At 41.4% G+C, this 21,432-nt stretch overlaps 1 protein-coding gene across 1 annotated transcript; it reads right to left on the minus strand.

Annotated features, from left to right (window-relative positions):
* Nucleotides 1–478: 478 nt before the first annotated feature.
* On the minus strand, nucleotides 479–16,287 carry LOC307247131 (cadherin-5-like; the record flags this gene model as incomplete). The annotated part of the gene is made up of 14 exons (XM_080023197.1): nucleotides 479–818; nucleotides 4,443–4,584; nucleotides 5,619–5,694; nucleotides 6,974–7,113; nucleotides 9,456–9,552; nucleotides 9,875–9,984; nucleotides 10,673–10,806; nucleotides 10,907–11,049; nucleotides 11,143–11,250; nucleotides 11,629–11,861; nucleotides 12,215–12,382; nucleotides 14,757–14,879; nucleotides 15,281–15,548; nucleotides 16,102–16,287. 14 exons carry the CDS (start codon nucleotides 16,285–16,287, stop codon nucleotides 479–481), a joined length of 2,268 nt encoding a protein of 755 aa, XP_079879323.1.
* Nucleotides 16,288–21,432: the final 5,145 nt, after the last annotated feature.

Below are 21,432 nucleotides of genomic sequence, written 5' to 3' on the forward strand. Positions count from 1 at the left end.
CTCAAAACAGACTAAAAGACAAGGTACATGTGCAATTGAAATACATTTGTTGGAATGTGTGAACTGGTTAATGGAATGAATGAGCTACATGTGCACGACTGTTAAAACATGTTTCTGATTAAACAAATGTGAAAATTGTTAGTTGTGAAATCTTTTACAAAAAGCTTTGCTCACCCCTGGTTTCAAGGAATATCATGAAGAAGATCCAAGATTCAAAAGGTTATTTGTCACAATCAATGAGTGTCATTACATTTCACCGCATATTATGTGATGTACTGTACAAGTGCTGTGATGTGGCAAAATATGATATGGCTCCAATTTGTGTGTTTGATCCAGTGTAGTTTTTTTGTTTTGTGCATGTCTGTGTGTGTGTGTGTGTGTGTGTGTGTGTGTGTCTGTGTGTGTGTGTGTGTGTGTGTGTGTGTGTTTTCTTGAGTCAAGTCAGCCTCCTGTAACCTGCGTAGCCTCAGTTTGGAAACTAGTCTGATTCGTCCGATCCCTCCATGTACATCTCGGCCAGTTTTCTAAACTTTGGCCCACACTCCTTCAGGAAGCTGAAATCCAAACTTGAGTCGCTGGAGGAGCTCACCAGGGAGCTGAGGCTTCCAGCCAGAGACCCAGAGCCCTCGTAGCTGAAGCTTTGCACGGTGTCGTTGGGGAAGCTGTTCACCTCGTGGTCAACCTTGTCCTTCTTTGCCTGGATCATCACGGCCATGTCTCCATCGCAGGCGGGGGGCGGCAGGTGGTGCGGGCTGTGGTCTGGGTGGCGGAGTAGGGAGCTGTCGTGGGGAGCGGAGGTCAGGATGGAGAGGCCGTCTCTAGAAGAGAGAAAGAGAAGGACAGATGATTGGCAGAGCATCTGGAGGTGGAAGAATGTAATGATCCTGGCTGATGACATGTAATTGTTTTATTTGGAGGTTTTTTAACCAGTTGAACTAAAAAGCAAGTGCCTCACCTTTGAATGTAATTTGAATATAATCTGTGTTTTAACAGCATCTAATACGACAAGGTTGCTCTGAATAAACACCGGACAATCCTTCCAAGAGTAGATCAATGTGTTGAGATCATGTTTCTTTGCATCCCATGACTAGAATATCAAGCTGCTTTCCTGTACTGTCTGACATATTTTTGTATTGAGAATATACTATGGTACACTGGACCAATAACACCAGTGTCTGTATCGGTGCTCATCACCAGATAAAGACATTCGGTCTAACTTCCAGGTGCGCCGTAGTATTGACGCACCGGCAATGGCTCCGCATTCAAGTCTTAGTTTTGTGTTTATTATTATTTTTATTGTTCTTATTTTTGATGGAGACTTGCTTGATGCAACTTACTGGAGTACGTGCTGCGATCCCTTTGTCCTGCCGCCGATGTGTCCTTTCCACCGACGGAGGAAAGAAGAGGAAAACGTGCCGGAATTCTATGCAGATCTCGGACGAGATACCGAGCATTTTACTGGCAAATGTTCAATCCCTGGACAAAAAATGGACGAACTACACGCACGGATTAAGTTCCAGCGGAACATCGCAAACTGCTGTGTGCTGGCGTTCACAGAAACCTGGCTGGACGCTACGGTTCCGGACTCTGCCGTTACTCCGGCTGGATTTTCCATCTACTGGCACGACAGAACCACGGAGTCAGGTAAACGCAGAGGCGGTGGGGTCTGCATTATGGTTAACTCTCGCTGGGGTTCGGATATATCAGTACTTTCAAAACACTGCTCTCCGGACCTGGAGCTCTAAACTATAAAAGTCTGTCCCTTCTACCTCCCGCGGGAATTCAGCTCCACTATAATCACGGCAGTCTACGTACCCCCGCAGGTGGATAAAAGGTGCGCATTAGAGGACCTTTACGGAGTAATCAATGGACTGGAGAAGACTCACCCTGAGGCAGCTTCTATTGTTTGTGGCTAATATGAGGAAATTTTTACCTAAACATCACCAGCATATCAACTTTCCTACCATGGGTATATCAGACTCTCGACCATTGTTATTCACAACTACGGGACAGCTACAAACCGCTCCCCCGCCCTGCCTTTGGTAAGGCAGATCACACCTCCATTCTTCTCCTACCAACCTACAGACAACGATTAAAGCAAGGAAAACTGGTTTGCCAGATGTCCAAACCTGGAGTGAAGAATCCACTGCCACTCTCCAGGACTGTTTCGAAACCACGGACTGGCAGATGTTCTGTGTTGCAGCTGATGGGGACATTGATGCATCTGTCTCAGCCGACATCTCCAAGTGCATTGATGACGTCGTCCCGAGAGTCAAGGTCAGGACTTTCCCCAACCAGAAGCCCTGTGTTAATGGTGAAGTTCGTGCTAAGCTCAGAGCACGGTCCTCCGCTTATAGCTCAGGGGACCTGGAGGCCTTGAGGAAGTCCAGATATGACCTTTGGAAAGCCATCAGAGATGCCAAAAGAGCCTACAGGGACAAGCTGGAGTGGGACTACCACAGTTCCGACCCCAGACGCATGTGGTGGAGACTGCGCACCATCACAGACTACAAAGGGAGAAACGGGAGTGATGCCCAGCCAGCCGCCTCTCTTCCTGACAAGCTCAACACCTTCTACGCACGGTTTGAGGTGAGCAACACCATCCCAGCTGCAAGGCTAGCGGAGGACCAGGACGACTGCACTCTGTTCCTGTCTACGACTGACATGAGGAGCGCTCTTAAAAGAGTAAACCCTCGGAAGTCTCCAGGGCCTGATGGCATTCCAGGCCAGATCCTCAGAGTGTGCGCCGACCAGCTGGCGGAGGTATTCACCTCCATATTCAACCTCCCCCTGATCCAGTCTACAGCCCCCACCTGCTTCGAACAGACAACCATTGTCCCGGTACCAAAGAAACAACCCATCACCTGCCTGAATGACTATCGCCCCGTAGCACTGACCTCTACCATCATGAAGTGCTTCGAGCGGCTAGTCAGAACCCACATCTGCGCCTCCCTTCCTGACACCCTGGACCCCCTTCAATTTGCATATCGCCCTAGCAGATCTATGGATGACGCCATCGCCCTGGCAGTGCACACCACCCTCTCTCACATGGAAAAGAGCAACACATACATGAGGAGGCTGTTTGTAGATTACAGCTCAGCATTCAACACAATTGTGCCCGCTAAGCTTGTTCCCAAGCTCAGGATCCTGGGTCTTAACACTTCCCTCTGTAACTGGATCCTGGACTTCCTGACGGGCAGACACCAGGTGGTGAGAATGGGAATCGTCTCCTCATCTGCACTGACCCTGAGCACCGGAGCCCCGCAGGGCTGTGTACTCAGTCGCGTCCTGTACGCTCTGTTCACACAAGACTGTGTGGCCATGCGCAGCACCAACACCATCCTGAAGTTTGTGGACGACACCACCATCCTAAGTCTCATCTCCAACAATGATGAGTCCTCGTACAGAGAGGAGGTCAGCGTCTTGGCAACATGGTGCCAGGATAACAACCTCTCTCTCAAACTCTGAAAGACTAAAGAGATGATCGTAGACTACAGGAAATGACAGCGGGGGGGGCACGCCCCCATCCACATCGACGGAGCTGAAGTGAAGAGAGTCTCCTGCTGCAAGTTTCGGTGTGTCCATCAGTGATGACCTCTCCTGGTCCAGGCAATCGGACGCGGCAATAAAAACTTCCCAAAAGCGCCCATTCTTCGTGAGGAGACTCAAGAAGTTTGGCATGTCTGTCAGGACTCTCACCAGCTTCTACTGATGCACCAGTGAGAGCATTCTCACCGGCTGCATCACCACCTGGTACGGCAGCTGCTCTGCTGCCGATCGCAAGGCGCTCCAGAGGGTGGTCATTAGTTGCCACCTCCCCTCTGTGCAAGGCATCTACCGCACACGATGCCTTAGGAAAGCACGGAAAATCATTAAGGACTACAGCCCCCCAGGTTGTTCACGCTGCTGCCGTCTGGTAAACGTTACCGGAGCATCCGGGCACAGACTACCAGGACTAACGAACAGTTCTTACCCCCAGGCCATCAGGCTTCTCAACCTGCAACATCTGTAGTCACCTATGTAAATGAAATGTACATCACCACTACTACATGTACATATCCACCGACACTCCTTCACTTTACATTTATATCCATATCTTGTGCAATAGACTGACCTATTTCTGTTGGAACTGCCACAATGTTCCAATTATTTTAGTTTCCGTTTAAGGATTATTTTTCTTATTTTAATTGTATGTACATACACTGTGACCTCTTGCCCGTATTTGTAACATCGACTCCTACTATTTTTTATATTTGACTCTAATTTTATTTAAAAAAAGATATATATATTTCCTCCTTATTTTTGTCTTGTTATTTTATCTTTTTATGCCCACACTACGTAGTTGTTGCCTGTCATGCCCCAAGAATTTCATTGTACCGAATGACCTTGTGTTGTACTGTACACTTGACAAATAAAACACATTTCCTCCATCATCCACGTACCTGTCCATGTCCATCTCTCCTCCATCCTCTTGGTTGTCCACCACCAGCTGACACCTGCTCATCTGGATTCCACCCTCCTCGTAGTGGTTCATCCTGGCCAGGGACTTCTTCTTCTGGTAGCACCTCCACATCACCATCATCCCTGTGACAGGAGAGTGAGAGGAGAGATGTATTTTTTCGAGCTCAGTCTCATCTTGACATTCATGCATTCACACTCTATAAGATATACTAAGGTACAAAGAAGCTGAATTCTTCTCAATGTGTTTTCTCAAGGTGGAGCAATTCAGGATCAATCTACTGCCTCCGTCAAAGTAATGCTCAGGAGTTATTGTTCATAAGAGATGATCTTTCACTTTATAGTCTCGGTGCGTTATGGCCACTGCAACATACAAATGGAGTTTAGTGCTTCTTCTACATTTACTGCTTTAAATCAACAACAATTTTGAGCTTTTTATTATTGGTTGTTTCCTGTTTCTTCTGAACCTCTTCTGAACATCCACCATCTTATTTACCTGCAATGTCCAATATTTGTTGTTTCTAATATTTCCAATGTTTATTGTTGGCAGAGATCTTTCAGTTGTTTTCTTAGCCATGACTGCTTCAGGCTTCAACGTGGTTCTGTGTGACTTCTCTGACTTCTTTGACGTGTGCAATGTCACAAACAGCCTGAAATGTGTGTGTGTGTGTGTGTGTGTGTGTGTGTGTGTGTGTGTGTGTGTGTGTGTGTGTGTGTGTGTGTGTGTGTGTGTGTGTGTGTGTGTGTGTGTGTGTGTGTGTGTGTGTGTGTGTGTGTGTGTGTGTGTGTGTGTGTGTGTGTGTGTGTGTGTGTGTGTGTGTGTGTGATTACCCAGTATGGCAGGTAGACAGACCAGTATGGTAATCAGCACAATGACACCAACTCCAATCTTCAAGATGACGTTACATTCCTTCTGGATTCGCTTGTCATCACACCGACAAACCTAAAGTATGAGACCAGTCCCCCCCAAATCAAATGTTTTGGACTGGTCACCAGATGATTTAGTGAACATGCACAAAAATAAGGAAAAAGGAAAAAATCATTTTCAGTTAAATCATTCAGTAGATGCACAATGAATAACTTCAGTCGGCTTCATTTTCAGTGAGACAGAACAAGAGGAAGAGACTCGTGTGTGCGTCCCTGTCACCATAGCAACTCACTCTCCCACTGCTTTACCCAACAGTGCAGGAGAAGAGGAAACACTTTGCTGATACAAAAGCTGCTGCTGCGCTGACTCTGCACAGCATGCATGGAAATAAATGTCAATATGATAGAAATGTATATTTCAATTTACAAGCTTCAAGTGATCAAAACAGTTACATTACATAACAAACATGAAATGTTCAATATATCAAAAAACATAATGACACAAATTATTTTTACAGCACAAATCAGCACAAAAGCAGCAGGAACGGCAATCATTTCATTACATTTTAATCCCATGGGGAGTCAACTCCACGGAGGTTTGTACGTGTACTTAACTCTGCTGTTGTTAGATCCAACATCGTCCAACGGAATGACAGGGTCACAAGACATTTTGATCTTCTTCCAAAATGTCTGACAACCCCTGGTCTAAGCAGCAAAAACACCTTATTTACTACACATAGTATAGAGCAGTGTTTTTTAAACCGCTGTGCCACACCACACTAGTGAGAGCTCACCTGGTGCACCGTGAACATTTTTCAAATTCCACTTATTCCCAAAATAAACAATGGAAGTTATTACTTTGCAGCAAAATTGCAAGGTTGTACTAAATCATCAGTTCCAGACAGAATACCAGCTCCAGCAGAACAAGTTTCACTCTGAAAGTGAGGATTATTCGTAGTGGTGAACAGTTTGACTCCTTTTTAAAACCTGGCTCTTGATGAGTCACTCAGTAAAAAGAGCCTGATTTTCCAACTCTTTTTTTCCATTTCATTCAGTTGGTGTCACGTACGGTGAGCGAGGGAGGACTTCAGGTGAATGAGTCACAAGAATCGCTTCGGCTCTGAGTTGTAAATGCAATTCTCACAACAATCATTTAATTCTGTCAAAACTTTTTATTTTGGTGGAAGGCAAAGAGTATCAGTCACATTCAATATGAATTGTGCCAAATGCCTGGGCCTTTTTTGTCTTGGACATTAGTTTAGTCCACAGTCATTATTTTCAGGTTATGAGTAGAACATTCAATCTCTCGTCCACTCTTTCCAGAGCGACTTCCAACTCCGAGTGGTTTATGTTTCCTACAAACAAATCGTTCGTGAGGCTTGCATCACTATTAGGCCTGAACAATAAGCAGTTATACATGCTTCTTACCTTTTAGTGGTTAAAGGGAAAGTGGTGTGTGGTGTCATTGTAGAGGTGGGGAAACACTGGCAGAGTGCGAGAGTGAAGCTGCATAGACAAATGCTGACAAACACATGCAATGAAACACACACACACACACACACACACACACACACACACACACACACACACACACACACACACACACACACACACACACACACACACACACACACACACACACACAAACCTTGATGGGCACTTGAACAACACTGCTCATAGGGGGGCGTCCTCCATCTTCAACTCGCACCTCCAGCATGTAGTCTGTAGGGTCATCCAGGCTGAAAAGGCCGCGCTTCAATCTGATGTCTGCTGTGTTGTCTGAGTTGTCTGAAATACAACACAATTTTAACATCACTCATCACAGAAGCATGAACACTGTGAGACGCTGTTTTTCACTCAGAGGCTTTGGTGATGTTCCCTCCTTTCTAAACCATGTTGACAACCTGTATCCCCCAATTCTGGGTGTCATTCTGATCCTCAGATATTTTGGACTTGGTCCCTGCCATAGATACAAGGGAGGTATCAACAGGCAGGTGCTTGACTTGAAGGACATGTCGTACCTGCTCACTAGTGACAGAGATAGAATTCTGCACAACTCAGCTGTGAAAGCCACCGTAGCACTAGCTTCTATGCAGTCCATTTCTAAACACACTAGTTCTCATCTCCTTCACCTGCCTCACTCCCATTATAATTACACAATATAACAGAATGGAGGAAGAACTTCAGAGGACAAAGGCTACTGGAGCTAATTGGATGGTTTGGATGATAATAGTGTAATTAGTCAGATCTCCTCCCAACATCGGTTTCCTTGGAAAACCAGGGGACGACCTTCTCTACACAATATCTGAATTATCTGTATGCACAATAACCTCCAAAGGAATTTGAAATAGGAAATCTATTTAACTTTGTGGAAACAAGTTCAAAAATTAACTTTACATAGCAATTTCATAAACAAGGGCATTTCAAAGTACTTTACAAAAAATGCAAAAAGCATTATATGAAAAAAGTGCAAATTGATGAAGTTTAAATCAAGCACCATGAATATTTGCTGATTAGCAGTAGCAAATATTAAAAAGTTTTGAGCCTGGATTTAAAAGTAGTAAGAGAAGTGATCTTCAAGAAGTTTGTTCCAACAAATTGTGGCATAATAACTTAATGCTGCATCTCTTTTGTTTTGCCTTGTCGTTACTCGGGGTAAAGTGAGACGACGAGATGACCTGAAGGTCTGAAGGGTTCATATTGCAAGAGCAAATCAGAGATGTATTTTGGGTCTTCTCGGCCACTCAGTGACAGAGCTATGTAGATGTAAGTTTCCTCAGTGTAACTGGAGGAAGTTGGGTGTGGTGTGGGGGAGGTGTGGTTTGAGCAGCCACACCTGTCTTGGCTCTAGGTAATTGGGTTTAGGATCCCCACACACACAGGAGAGAAGCTCTTATGACATGTTGTCCATCTGCTCCGGGCTTGTTCCACCGTGGCACAGTGGCAGTTTTGCCTCCCACTTGCCACCAGAGTGGGGTTTTCAGGGCCCTCCTCATAAACACACCAGTTTATTGTAGCGAGTGAACAACATGGAACAAGCCTGGAGCAGATGGACATGTCATGATAAAGGTTCCTCTCCTGTGTGTGTGGGGAAAGGGGGTTTAACCTGATGCTCGTTGATTACTCTAATGAGTAACAGTTGAACAGCCACACTGATCCTTCACCTCATTACCTAGACCCAAGATAGGTGTGGCTGCTCAAACCCCCCTACACCCACCCCAGTGGGTTAATGGCCGCATGTAAAGGTTGAATAGAAATGGCCCAAGGATTGAACCGTTGGGAACTCCATACATGATGTTGGTTCATTTGGACACATAGTTACCAAGGGAGACGAGATGGTCCCTGTCTTGTAAATAAGACTTGAACCAATTCAAGACTGTCTTCAATCTGTTATTATTTTTAAAGGCAGCGATTCTTATTTTGTCCACGCGATGGCAGCACTCAATCTGTATGATGTCACTATGGAACGTACCCACACAGACGAGGACACACACGTTCAGCATAAAATCATGCTTATTTATAATGTACACATAGAAACACACATTGTCCCTTCTTCTGTTATTCCACACTGTGCTGTCAAAAAAAGGCAAAAATGTCAAAAATATATAAAAATGTACTGATTTAACAAGATGTGATTACTGGGATGAATTGTTGCCAAAGTATCCCAGCGAGAGGTTTGATTGATGATGATTAAATATATCTTATATTATAGATGTATTTTAATTAAAAATATAGATATATTTTAAGTGCGGCCCCCAGGTGGTTTCATATTTCCCGATCTGGCCCTTGTGGAAAAGGTTTAGACACTTCTGATTTAGACAAATGTGATAAAGAACCTTAATAAGAGCTGTCTCAGTGCTGTGTTGTGGCCAAAATCCAGATTGGATGTTGTCCAAGTCATCATTTGAGATTTGGAAACTGCTTACTTGTTATAAGACTATTTTTTTTCCAAAGAGTTTGTTAATTAACAGTAGATTTTATGTCATTCATAACGTTTTTCTTTCTCTTTCTTTCTTTCTTTCTTTCTTTCTTTCTTTCTTTCTTTCTATCTTTCTTTCTTTCTTTCACTACAGTGTTTAAGCAAAACAAAAGATGAATAAACTACTTGTCCAACCGCCACAGGGACTTACTGGTTGTGATGGAGAAGGTGGTTGAAGGGTGAACGAGGGAGAAACTAAAGAATGGAATCTGGTCATCTGTGTCAGTGGCGTTTAACATTCCGATTACCTGAGAAGCAGAGAAAGACTCAGTTTCAGTTCAATTGTTTTATTTCATTGATTTATCACATTTGCGCTTTCACTTTCAAAAAAGCATCTATCTATGTATCTACATTTTCTAGGAAGTCAAAATCAGGCAACCTCCATTTACTCCACTATGATCCAAGTTACTGTACCTGAACATGCTGCCATGCTGCCATGTGAGAGCAGTGATGTAAAATGAAAGGTTTAAAAACCAGGTAGGGACAAAATGCAAGACACAATACTGTAAGAAAAAACAGCAACACCTCACTAGCCAGGCCTCTTGGTTAGTTAGATCATGCATATCTTACCCTTCCTGCCGTGTCCTTCTCACAGACAAAGACCTCATCCCAAACGAGTTCTGGTGCATGAGCATTGACGCCCTGAACCAGAATGTTTACCTTGACAAAGGACTCCAACCCTGAAGAGGAGGAACGAGCACATGGATTGTCACACAACCTAAAGCCCCTTTCCCACATGGAATCTGTAACATGGCTGGATAAAAAAACATTTGTCCAAGGCAGTAGATGGTCATTCCCACATTGGCCTCCTTTACAGAAAAGTTCCGTATTTAAAATTGAAGAATTGGCAATTTTGTAATTTGTGTCATTAGAAAGACTTGTTTTACAGAACCTCCGCGAATTGGAATAGCTACAAATACACGACCCAACCCGCGTGCAACCTGACCAAGTCCCATGGCCCTGGACAGCGGCCGGCCCACAGCGAGGGGAGAACAGAGTGGACCCCATTACAGCACCGTACAGACCTCCTATCACAGTCTAAGTAACTGACGCTGAGACATCATATATCAGCCTCTGAGAGTAGAGTTGTATTACCACAAGCATCACGGTGAGTTATACCAATGACAAACAGTGATTTATTGACAACAAGCAGACAGCTGCTTTTTGTAACTTGTGCTCATTTCACAGAACCGGGAAAATTGTAATACATACAGTACCTAAATGAAGTAAACTGGACCCTGTGTATTGCTGCCTGCAGCTATATCATTATTATGATTATTTCTGTTGCTGTGATTTTGTGAGTGTGTGTGTGTGTGTGTGTGTGTGTGTGTGTGTGTGTGTGTGTGTGTGTGTGTGTGTGTGTCATACCGCCTGGCTCCTCCTGAGCTCTGACTTGGAAGATGTGTGTGGCCTCCAGCTTTCTGTCCAGCTTCCTCAGGGTGAACAGCTGACCTGTGCTGGGGTCTACTCCAATCGGACAGTCCTTGTCTTCTATTGAATACCTAGAGGAGGAGGAGGGATTACCACTAATTAAGAATTTTCTCTCTATAATTTAAGTGTAGAATTTATTTATATATAAATACTATATAATGTGTGTCGTACCTTATGCTCTGGCTGGCCTTGTCAGGATCTTTGGCGCTCACGGCCCCTATGTTGGTTACCATGGTTTCCTCCATCACGCTAAACTTGTAGATAGGCCTGGTAAACATCGGGGGCTCGTCCACATCTATTACCTTGATGTTCACCTGTCAAATTTAGTCAGTTCAATACCACTGAAACATTTTGTTTGTAATATCATATATGACTTTACATGTGTCTGTATTCCTGTGACAGCTCACCTGGGCGCTGGTGATGGCACTGTCTGCATTATCAGCAGGGGTCTCCAGGTTGTTCTCCCACACATGCACAGTGAAACTGTAGCTGCTCCTTGTCTCATAGTCCAGGACCTTGAGTGGGAGGGTGGGGATTATAAATTGATGACTGTAACCCTCCAAAAAAACAGCAACACTTGGATGTTATTCCATCAATTTTTAATGCTAAACTGAAGCTGATAGGCTTATAAAGCATTTGACAAGTTTTACAAACACTTGTACATTATCAGCAACCTCACTATTCCAATGGACCAATAGAAATCCAGGATGCCCAATGGACTGGTTGTGTGGGATATACCAGCAGGTGAAGAAGGTTTGAAGAAAGAGTTCCTACAGGTGGATGTTGCTGCTTATATTTAAACAAATATGTGTTGGTTTCATCTTGATCTCATTCTTTCATCCCTATCCAAAGACAGCCCTCATGGCTTTGAGTTTCCCTGCCGCTGACCTCACCTGTCTGAGCATGAGGTCCCCATCTTTGACTGGGCTGAGTTTGACTTGAAACATGTTGTCAAAGGGCGGCGTGATGGTGAAGACGGGGTCTTTGTTCTGGATCTCGTCTCTGTCCTCCAGCGTCAGAGTACCTATGGTCTCATTCAGCTTCTGTTCTTCTGGGACCTGAAATTCGTACGTCCCTGTGGACGGGGAACGCAGGAGGTGTGAAATCTGCGACTTCCACTGCTGTTCTAAACACAGAATGCATTTTCCATCCACAAAGACATTGAGTGTGATGTAGTATTTCCATTTAAACGCCTTATAGTTGTCACATATATTTATGTGTTTAACATTATATAAATAAGAATAAGCATAATTAAATAAGCTTATAGTGTCATTTATCGTACCCTAAAAGGATGTATTCTTCTACATGCAAACATCACTCAAAACAATACGTTGCTGTTTAAATATAAATAGAAAGTGCAGCATAAACACTTCAGTTCCAATATCATTAATACTGTCCCTGGACGGTCCTGACTCCACTTCTCAAATGGTCTTTATTGAATTCCATGAAGTCATGTTTAGTTTGTACTCTAGTCCTTACGTCTGGTGAAGGAGGCGATGTTGTCGTTGATGTCAATGATGGTGATGGTGACAGAGGTGGTGGCCGTGTGGCCTGCGGGTTGGCCTTTCAAGTCCTGGGCCTGGACCACCAGCACATACTGGCTCCTGGTTTCACGGTCCAGGGAATCAGACGTGGATGTGACTACACCTGGAGAGAGAGAGACTCTTTCAAACCCAGATTTTGTAAAATGGGACAAACACCAAATAGAAACACTGAACGCAGAATTCTGTAAGAGCATCCTCCATGTCCAGAGGAAAACCCCAAACAACACATGCAGGTAAGAATTAGGCCCATACCCACTAATCATTTATATTGAAAAAAGAGCAATTAAATTCAAAATCACAGAAAAATGAGCGACCCCCTCTCCTATCATTATAAAGCCCTGAAACCAAAAGATGAACATAGAGAAGATTCAAGATTTAAGATTCAAGAGGTTAATTTGTCACATACATAAACATACTTTCATACATATATGCAGTGAAATGTCTTTGCAACGCACCTGGAGATTATGCACAATAAGTACTAAACTGAACATAATAGCTAACCTAATTTCCACCTAGCAACTAACTGAAACTAATTGATTCCTAAAATGTTGTGCAGTCAGTGAATAGAATAATATAAATTAGAATTAAATTAAATGTAATTAAATAGGACTCAAAAAGGAAATACAGAGTGGTGGTACAAAATGGAAGTGAAGGGAATAGAGTTATGTATATGGGATAGGTTATTTGTATATACAGTGGTACCTGGACTTACGACTGCATCTACTTACGACTAATCCAACATACGAGTAGCGATAGTCGTGAAAATTTGTATCGACTTGCGACCGACTGCTCCAAGATACGACCGTGGAAATTTGCAGTTGGCGCGTGGGCGGCCAGTCAGCAGTCAGTCAGCGGGCGACCTACATCGTGTGTGCACGTAGTTCGTGGCTTATCGATATTTTTTTCATATTTACTGTGTTTGTGCTGTGTATTTTGTTTATTTTCACCCTTCATGATTTCATAATTTATATGGGAAAAAATGTTTCGACATACGACTGTTTTAACATACGACCGTTCTTATAGAACGAATTACAGTCGTAAGTCGAGGTACCACTGTACAGATATGTGCAGTAAAGTGCATGTGAATAAAGTGTGTGTGGAGGTATACAGTGTAGTATACAACAGTACGGCACAGCAATACAGTAACACCAAACAGAACAGCAATACAGCACAGTATGTATTTGTATGTATGTCATATGAATATGTAAGTGAATTATAAAACATATTGGGAAGAATCTACAAAAAGCCAAAATAAGCTTCAATGCTATTTATCCCTAAATAGACAGCACACCACTGCAGAATATTTGACCATGGTAAATAAAAAAAATCTTGAAGATGTACAGAGTCAGTGAACACAGTCTGGCCGTGGAAAAGGGCCGCCACCATCAGATCTGGCAACCCAGAGAGGCCAGGCTGTGCTCCCACTGCAGCCGAGGAGACACTTCCTCACAAGCTGCCACAAATATCAGGACATCAGAGATGACTACAACACTAAATCTAATACAATTCTAAAATATACAATCAATTTAAATACCAGCCAAGCCATGTGCTGTCAGGAAAGGAGGGACACTACACACCTTGATGTGTTTACCTGTTCTCCAACTTTATTTATTTCATTTTTCGCATGTTGTTTTTATTGTTTATTTCACATATTTTTGTTGTTGTTATTAAATATTGTTTCCTCTTTATCAGTATTGTTACTACTCTTTATTTTTTTTTATTTCATTATTGTCTTAATGTATTTTCCTTGTTGTGTAACAAAATAATTATGTCTTGTTATGATTTGGTGATGTAAGAATGCTTGAGAGAGAGAGAGAGAGAGAGAAACAGAGAGACAGACAGAGAGAGATAGAAGGGGTGGAATCTTCTGCTGCTTTTTCTTTCTTTCTGTTGTTCTTTCTTGGATGCCTTCAGCTCTTCACTATTTCTTTCTATACACGTCGTAGCTTCTCTTTCCCTCCTTCATTGTTTTATTGATCTATTAAAGGTTGGCCCTAACTCCCCAAAATCTTTTACCTCCAAACTTCCCCAAACAAAGCAAAAAGCAAACATTCAATCCTAGTGTCTGTACAGACCATGTATCTGTGATTTTAATTTAATAGATCATTGACCACACCCACCCACTCACTCCCCACCCACACCATCCATCAGATGCTGTCTCCACTGGGTGTGTGTGTGTGTGTGTGTGTGTGTGTGTGTGTGTGTGTGTGTGTGTGTGTGTGTGTGTGTGTGTGTGTGTGTGTGTGTGTGTGTGTGTGTGTGTGTGTGTGTGTGTGTGTGTGTGTGTGTGTGTGTGTGTGTGTGTGCGTGCGTGTTTGTGTACAAAATGTGGTAGTTACAGTGAGCAGGTAAAATATTCCTCCTTTCTAATTTTCTAAATCTATTTTCATCTTCTTTTGGGGAGTTTTATAACATTAAGAATGTTAAAATGAATAAAGAATATTTATTGTCATTATGAAAACAGCCTGGCAGCCTACCTGTATAGCTGTTGATTTCAAAGGCAGAGAGCTCTCCCTCTGGCCTCAGAGAGTACTGTAGAGCTCCCTGAGGTTGTTCAGGGTCGTCAGCATCTGTCGCTGTCACTGCAACCACTTCAGTTCCTGTTTTAGGAGAATTAAACAGTAAGAATTCAGTCACAGGAGCGCTCCACATTAATGTGGACAAGACACTGTGGAAAACTCCACTCAAGAGGAAACAGGAAAAATATCTCAGCAAGAAAAGGTCTGTATTTAATTGCATCGTTGGAAATGAAGGGGAAACAACAAAATCTTTAAAGGAAACTTTCCTATAATTCAAGACGATGAATGGCCTCCATATTCTGTTATGAATGTAAACACATTTCAGAGCTTTAACACCTCACATGGAGGTGACTATGAGCTTAACTGTTGTAGGAGAAATGCTTCATGGTTACATTCAATTGGCTTTCGTTGGACTTTGAGCCTTTATGTGGAATAGGACAAATGAGCGACCCAGCAGCGTTGCTGCTTAACAGCATGCTCACCAATTCTAGACCTCTCCTTGATGGATCCACTGTATGTTGTTGGGAAGACGGGGACGCTGCCGCTGGAGAACACCCAGACATCTAACAGTATAGAGTCCACCAGCGTGTTATCCCCGTCATACATCAGAGCCTTCAGGAAGTAGATTCTCTTCTCCTTTTGGTTCAGAGCCTTGTTGACAAACAAACGTCCTTCATCGTCCACAGTGAAGATGGAGTTTGCACCCTCACCTTCAAGGTGATATCTCTTCACCTTCTGGAATGACCAGATCTGTACAAAAATAAAAATAAATTGTGTCACTACTTTTCTTTTCTATTATTTAATTCTATTTTCAATTCTATAAAAATATTTTAGCATTTAGATCAAACCTTCACTACCTTGTAAACTTACTATAAATGATGGGTTGGGTCACATTTCACAAACCACATTTCAACAATAAAATCTGAGTAAAGGAATCTCCAGAATCTCAAGGATAAAGGTCAGTGAACTACTGGGACGAGGGATGAACTGATACTAGTTTAACAAGCTCAACAACAAAGACCCTACACCAAGAGACATATGTACCTCCAAATATCTACATAAAGGTTATGAATGAATGAATGGATGAATGAATGAATGAATGCATGAATGGATGGATCAATCAATGGATGGATGAATGAATGAATGGATGGATGAATGAAATATGTAAATACGGATTATATATCACAAATCATGGTGTTGTAACAACCCTCATGTCTATACTGTTGAGTGGAATGGATCAGTGCTCTGTATCAGATGGAAGCTAAAGTGTAGCACTCGGAATCAGTGAAAAAACAGGACCTACCCATCCTATCACGTAGGGGCTGGTATCAACCCTCCCCTCGTACATGTAGAGCGTTTGCTGGTAGATACCCCTCTCCTGCCTCAAGAGGTCGGGGTGAGATTCCTTCCTCACAACGTCAGAGGAACCAGAGGAAGCTGTCTCCTCTCGTGTTAGAACGAGGGTTAAGGCCAGGACCATCAGCCCCATCGTCCATGTCTGCAGTCCAGCCATCATCTAGGATGAGAGAGGGAGAGAAAGAAGGAGGGAGAGTTTTAACTGAAACTTTGGAAACATTTTAGAATAGCGTCAGTTTATCACTCTTTTCTATTCTGTTGTTGTTATTATGGAGGCTGGCACATCATGTCCCTCACTCCCCAACGTCCAGTTCTTCTCAAAATCAATTATTTACCTATCATCATTAGCATATTCTATTCTATTCTAAACCAACGGTTTCTTTCATTTTCTTGTTTTTTTGGCAAAAAGGAAACATCCAGAGACTCTCTGTGTTGATGAAATGCACTGTGGGTAATTGTTCTATAAGTGCTTGAGCGCCACTTGTGCCCCACTGAATTTGTTTCATATCAACTCAATTCAAGCTGGAATATAGAAGCTATTTACGAATAACTTTAATGGAAAATGGAATAATGAAAGAACAAATAATATTATATACAGTTTTACACAAAATGTATTTTCAGATGATGACAGTGACAAAGGAGGTGGCTTCTATAATTATTATTATTATTGATATAAATAATAATAAAAATAATAAAAATAATAAAAATAATAATAATAATTTATTATTAATAATAATAATAATAATAATAATAATAATAATAATAATAATAACAATAATAATAATAATACTAATAATAATACTAATAATAATGATTTTTTTTTATTATTATTATTATTATTATTATTATTATTATTATTATTAGCATTATTATGAAGGCTGCATCAGATTTGTATTATTCTCTGATTTCCCTTGGGGTAAAAGTCAGGAGCAGGACGACCGCTAGAGCTACAAACACGGTCGAGGTGTCGTTAGAACCAGGACGTCACAGACGTGTCGTGGTTAAAGTTTCAAATTGTAAATAATCAAGTAAAAATGTCAAGCTGTTTCCTGTTTCATGGAATCGTAACCCGTCAAAAAACTCATCAAAAATACATTAATCCATAGAAACTTGTGACCATTTTGAGTGAAGTCCACCCCAAATGTGGGTATGAGTGATGCGTTCATGTACTAGGAATGCATCTAAAAAATAAAACCCGGAAATTGTAATTAGTCACAGAAAGACGCCAACTCTTTTTGGAAGGCGTCACCACTAAAATTACATAACTTCACTTCTCTTCGTAAGCTTCTGTAAATACGTCATTATCGCCACACAAGACACCAAATGCCAACTTTCATCACTGTGATGAGCAATAAAAGTGAAAAACAATGACAGTAGCCCCGTCACAATTATAAATATAATTTAGTGGACTAGAAATTGTCAAAGAAATGATTGAGATGAAGGAAAAGCAGATAATTACACTGATATAAACACCAAATAAATATGTAAAGAAAATTGCTGTTGAAAGGCTTGAAAATAAAATAACGGCCATGGTACATATCAATATAATATAGACTCTAGAGTATATATCAATGATATAGATAAATCATTGTTTGCTGACACAGCAGATATGACCAATGAAGCCACTACCCACGAACCCTTGAGCAACATTCCGATGGATCGACTTCAAAAAAGAGGGAGAGGAGGATACATGGATTAATGATGGACAATCCAAATCAAATGACAAAAGCTACATAAAAAGGTTCCATTCAATTAGAAATGCTGATTCCAATTTTTGGAATAGGAACAACATTATTCATCAATGCAGGTGTTCAGCAGCAGATTGGAAACAGCACGAAGGCAAAATAAATCACAAACATTAAGACAAAGCAAGAATTAAACAAAGTGACCATAAAAGCACAAAACATTTAAACACAGATAAAAGTAGAGGTTTTGGAGGGAGGAGATAGAGTGAACATTTATGGAAAGCCAAAAGTGCCACAATTTTAGATGGATCTCATTTGCACTCGCAGAGTTTGGCACTGATGACGTCATAACAACACTACTGCAAAAATTCCCGTCCGCCTTCTCACAGCCCCGTGGCCCGGCATCAGTCCGCAGCCCGGTGGTTGGGAAACTCTGTGATAGGTGTCCATGAAACTTAAAACTGAGGGGGGGAATCTAGTTGATTTTTAAAGAGATTATTTTCATAAAGAGCTTATTCTGGGACCCAAAATGGTTTATTCCACGGAGAACGCAGCTCCTTCATCAACCAGCCAGTCACTAGTGTTGGTGTCAAGAAGAAAATAATGTAATATTCTGTATATTAACACACACACACACACACACACACACACACACACACACACACGTAAAAAAATATATACATAAATTATTGAATATACATGTATCATCTTCATTGTGTGAAGCTGGCAACACACATTCTACCAGGAAAGCAAGGCAAGCAACATGTCTATCTACTGTATATACAGTACACAGATCCAACACACATAACGGAGACGACAGTAATAGCACCATACACAAAATGTCACAACCACACAACAGACACAGTTGTTGTGTGGTTGTGAGCACACATATATATATATATATATATACAGTATATATATACACAGTATATACAGAATATATACAGTATATACACAGTATATATATACAGTATATACAGTGTATATATACACACACATATGTATACACTGTATATATGGTGTATATATACTGTATATACGGTATATAAAGTATATATTTGTATGTATGTATGTACTTCGCGTTCATTACTTTTCTTCAGTAAAATCCCAGACATTCATATGTATTTTTTCCACTTTCACGACATTATCACAGTGTGGAACTTATGATGCAGAACTAAAGTCAAGCCTGGGTTTGGTTTGGACTCTGAACAGTGCACTCTTTAAAGACAACATTTAACTATATCAGGATTTCCAAAATCCCAGACATCACCAGATTATAACAATATATTGTGTAACACACACACAGCTCTCTGCGGTTAGAGGAGAAGACAACTTACCAAATGACCTGAAGACCTCGATGTAATGATCTGCAAACAACCACTAAAGACTGATTTCACATGAACAAAGCGGGTTACTCTGGGTTTGGCCTGTGTTACTCTCTCTCTCGCTCTCCCTCTCTAACCTTTTAGAACAGCCTCACTAACACGGAAGAGGAGGAGATGGAGGAGGAGGAGGAGGTGGAGGAGGTTGGGGGGGGTAGAATCACTGGACTTGATCGAACATAATGTGGTAAAATGAAACTTTCCATTCTATTCCTGGGAGCCAGTGCGACCTTGACATATTGTACTACGCAAACTTGTTTTTTAATCATGTTCCTTTTTTTTTAACAGTTAGTTTTACCTTTGTTTCCCTTTACATAAATAGACATTTTCACCATAAGCTGATGCACAAAAGGCAGAAATTAGTGAGTAAGATAAGATAAGATAAAGATAAAGATGCTTTTATATATATATATAATACCACATATATAATACATATATAATTCCACCCCGGTGAGCAGAGCGAGACGCACCGCGGCCATCCTAGTTTATACCTGGTACTTTTTTTTGCGAGACCCTAATACTTTTCATTGTAATACTGTTTCATTGCCCCCCAACAAAAGATTCCGTTCTGTTAAACCCCCCAATTATTGCAATCAAAGTTGAGTGATATTTACACCATAAGAGGAGATTAGAGGATGTAAAGGTGAAGTTACCAGCAGCGTTGCACCTTACACACACACCCATCACCTTACACACACACACACACCCATCACCTTACACACACACACCAATCACCTTACACACACACACATAAAGCACCTTACACACACACCTATCACCTTACACACACACACACAAAGCACCTTACACTCACACCCATCACCTTACACACACACACACACACACACACACACACCCACACACACACACACACACACACACACACACACACACACACACAGCACCTTACACACACACACACACACACTGTGAATGTGGATTTGCAGAATGTTGTGTCGTCATCAGAGCGGTACTGTCTGGATTTTCCCTCATTTCTGATCCAAATGTAGATCGATATTGATCAAACTCAAATGACAACTCAAAGACGTCTGAAGCGTCCCGGTTCTAAAGAGACCTCAACCATGTCTCCGTGTACTGCTGTCGTGTTTCAGATACTTTGCAAGAAAAAAAAAAAAAGTCAGAGAAATTATTTAACAAATTACCTAAGAACATAATAACCTTAATAACAACCCAAAAGTTAAATTCAGGTCATAGTTATTCGCCTTGTACATTTATCTGTGTTGTTTTTAAAATGATTAAAAAGAATATACTGTGATACATGTCATCATCGTGAATCATGAGTCTTCCAGCTGGTCCTTCAGCTCCACCAGGTCCTGGAGCTGGTCCAGAGGAGTCTTGAGATAAGAAAGAATATAATTCTTTGAAAGAATATAAAAAAAGATCTTTGAATCCATTCCTGTAAGTCGTGCAGTGTAAGGGACACAGGTTTGGAGATAAAGACAACACTCTGATGTGAATGATAAAAAGATATAAAAATGTCTTAAAAATATAAAAAAATAAAGATAATATAAAATAAAATACAATAATAATTATAATTGTAATTGTAATTTATATTTATTATTTTGTTTATTATTATTAGTTGTTTTTTTTTCTTCATTTTGTTATTTTTTTTATTTTGGAGGTACTGGTAGTCTAGGTTTTGCGGCTTACTTTTTAGGTAACCTTATGAAGTTTTGAATTGTGGGGGGGGGGGGGGGGGGTTTGACGGCCCACTGTGTGGTTGGCTCACTGTTCTTCCAATCTTTTGTTCATTTTTGCCAGGTACTCCAATAGGGGTTTGTGTTTGTTTGCTTTTTCTCTGTCTTTTGTATTTAATTTATTTGCAGTAATAGACTTTCACATGAATCCTGTGTGATCCAATTAGTGTCTGGGGCGTGTGGCCAATGGATCACTCTGAACCTAAATATCTGGTGGGATGGCTGGAAAGGATACTGCAAGTTTTCAAATTAATTTGTGAATAACTAAAAGAGGCAAATCTGTATGTGTGGTAATAACTTTTTTTCTCTTTTTCTCTCTATTTTTCCGGATCCAACCGCATGGGAACGTTCTGTACGAAATCCACTCCAGAGGACAGAATGGACCAGTCCGGCAAAACGTATGGTCGACAAACATGGGAGTGACATCGTACAACAATTTCAGTTATGGAAGAAACTGGGTTTTCCAACTAACAGCAGTTTTAGTTTAAACCAA

Source organism: Zeus faber (assembly GCF_960531495.2).
Source record: "Zeus faber genome assembly, chromosome: 22".
NCBI classification, from domain to species: Eukaryota; Metazoa; Chordata; class Actinopteri; order Zeiformes; family Zeidae; genus Zeus; species Zeus faber.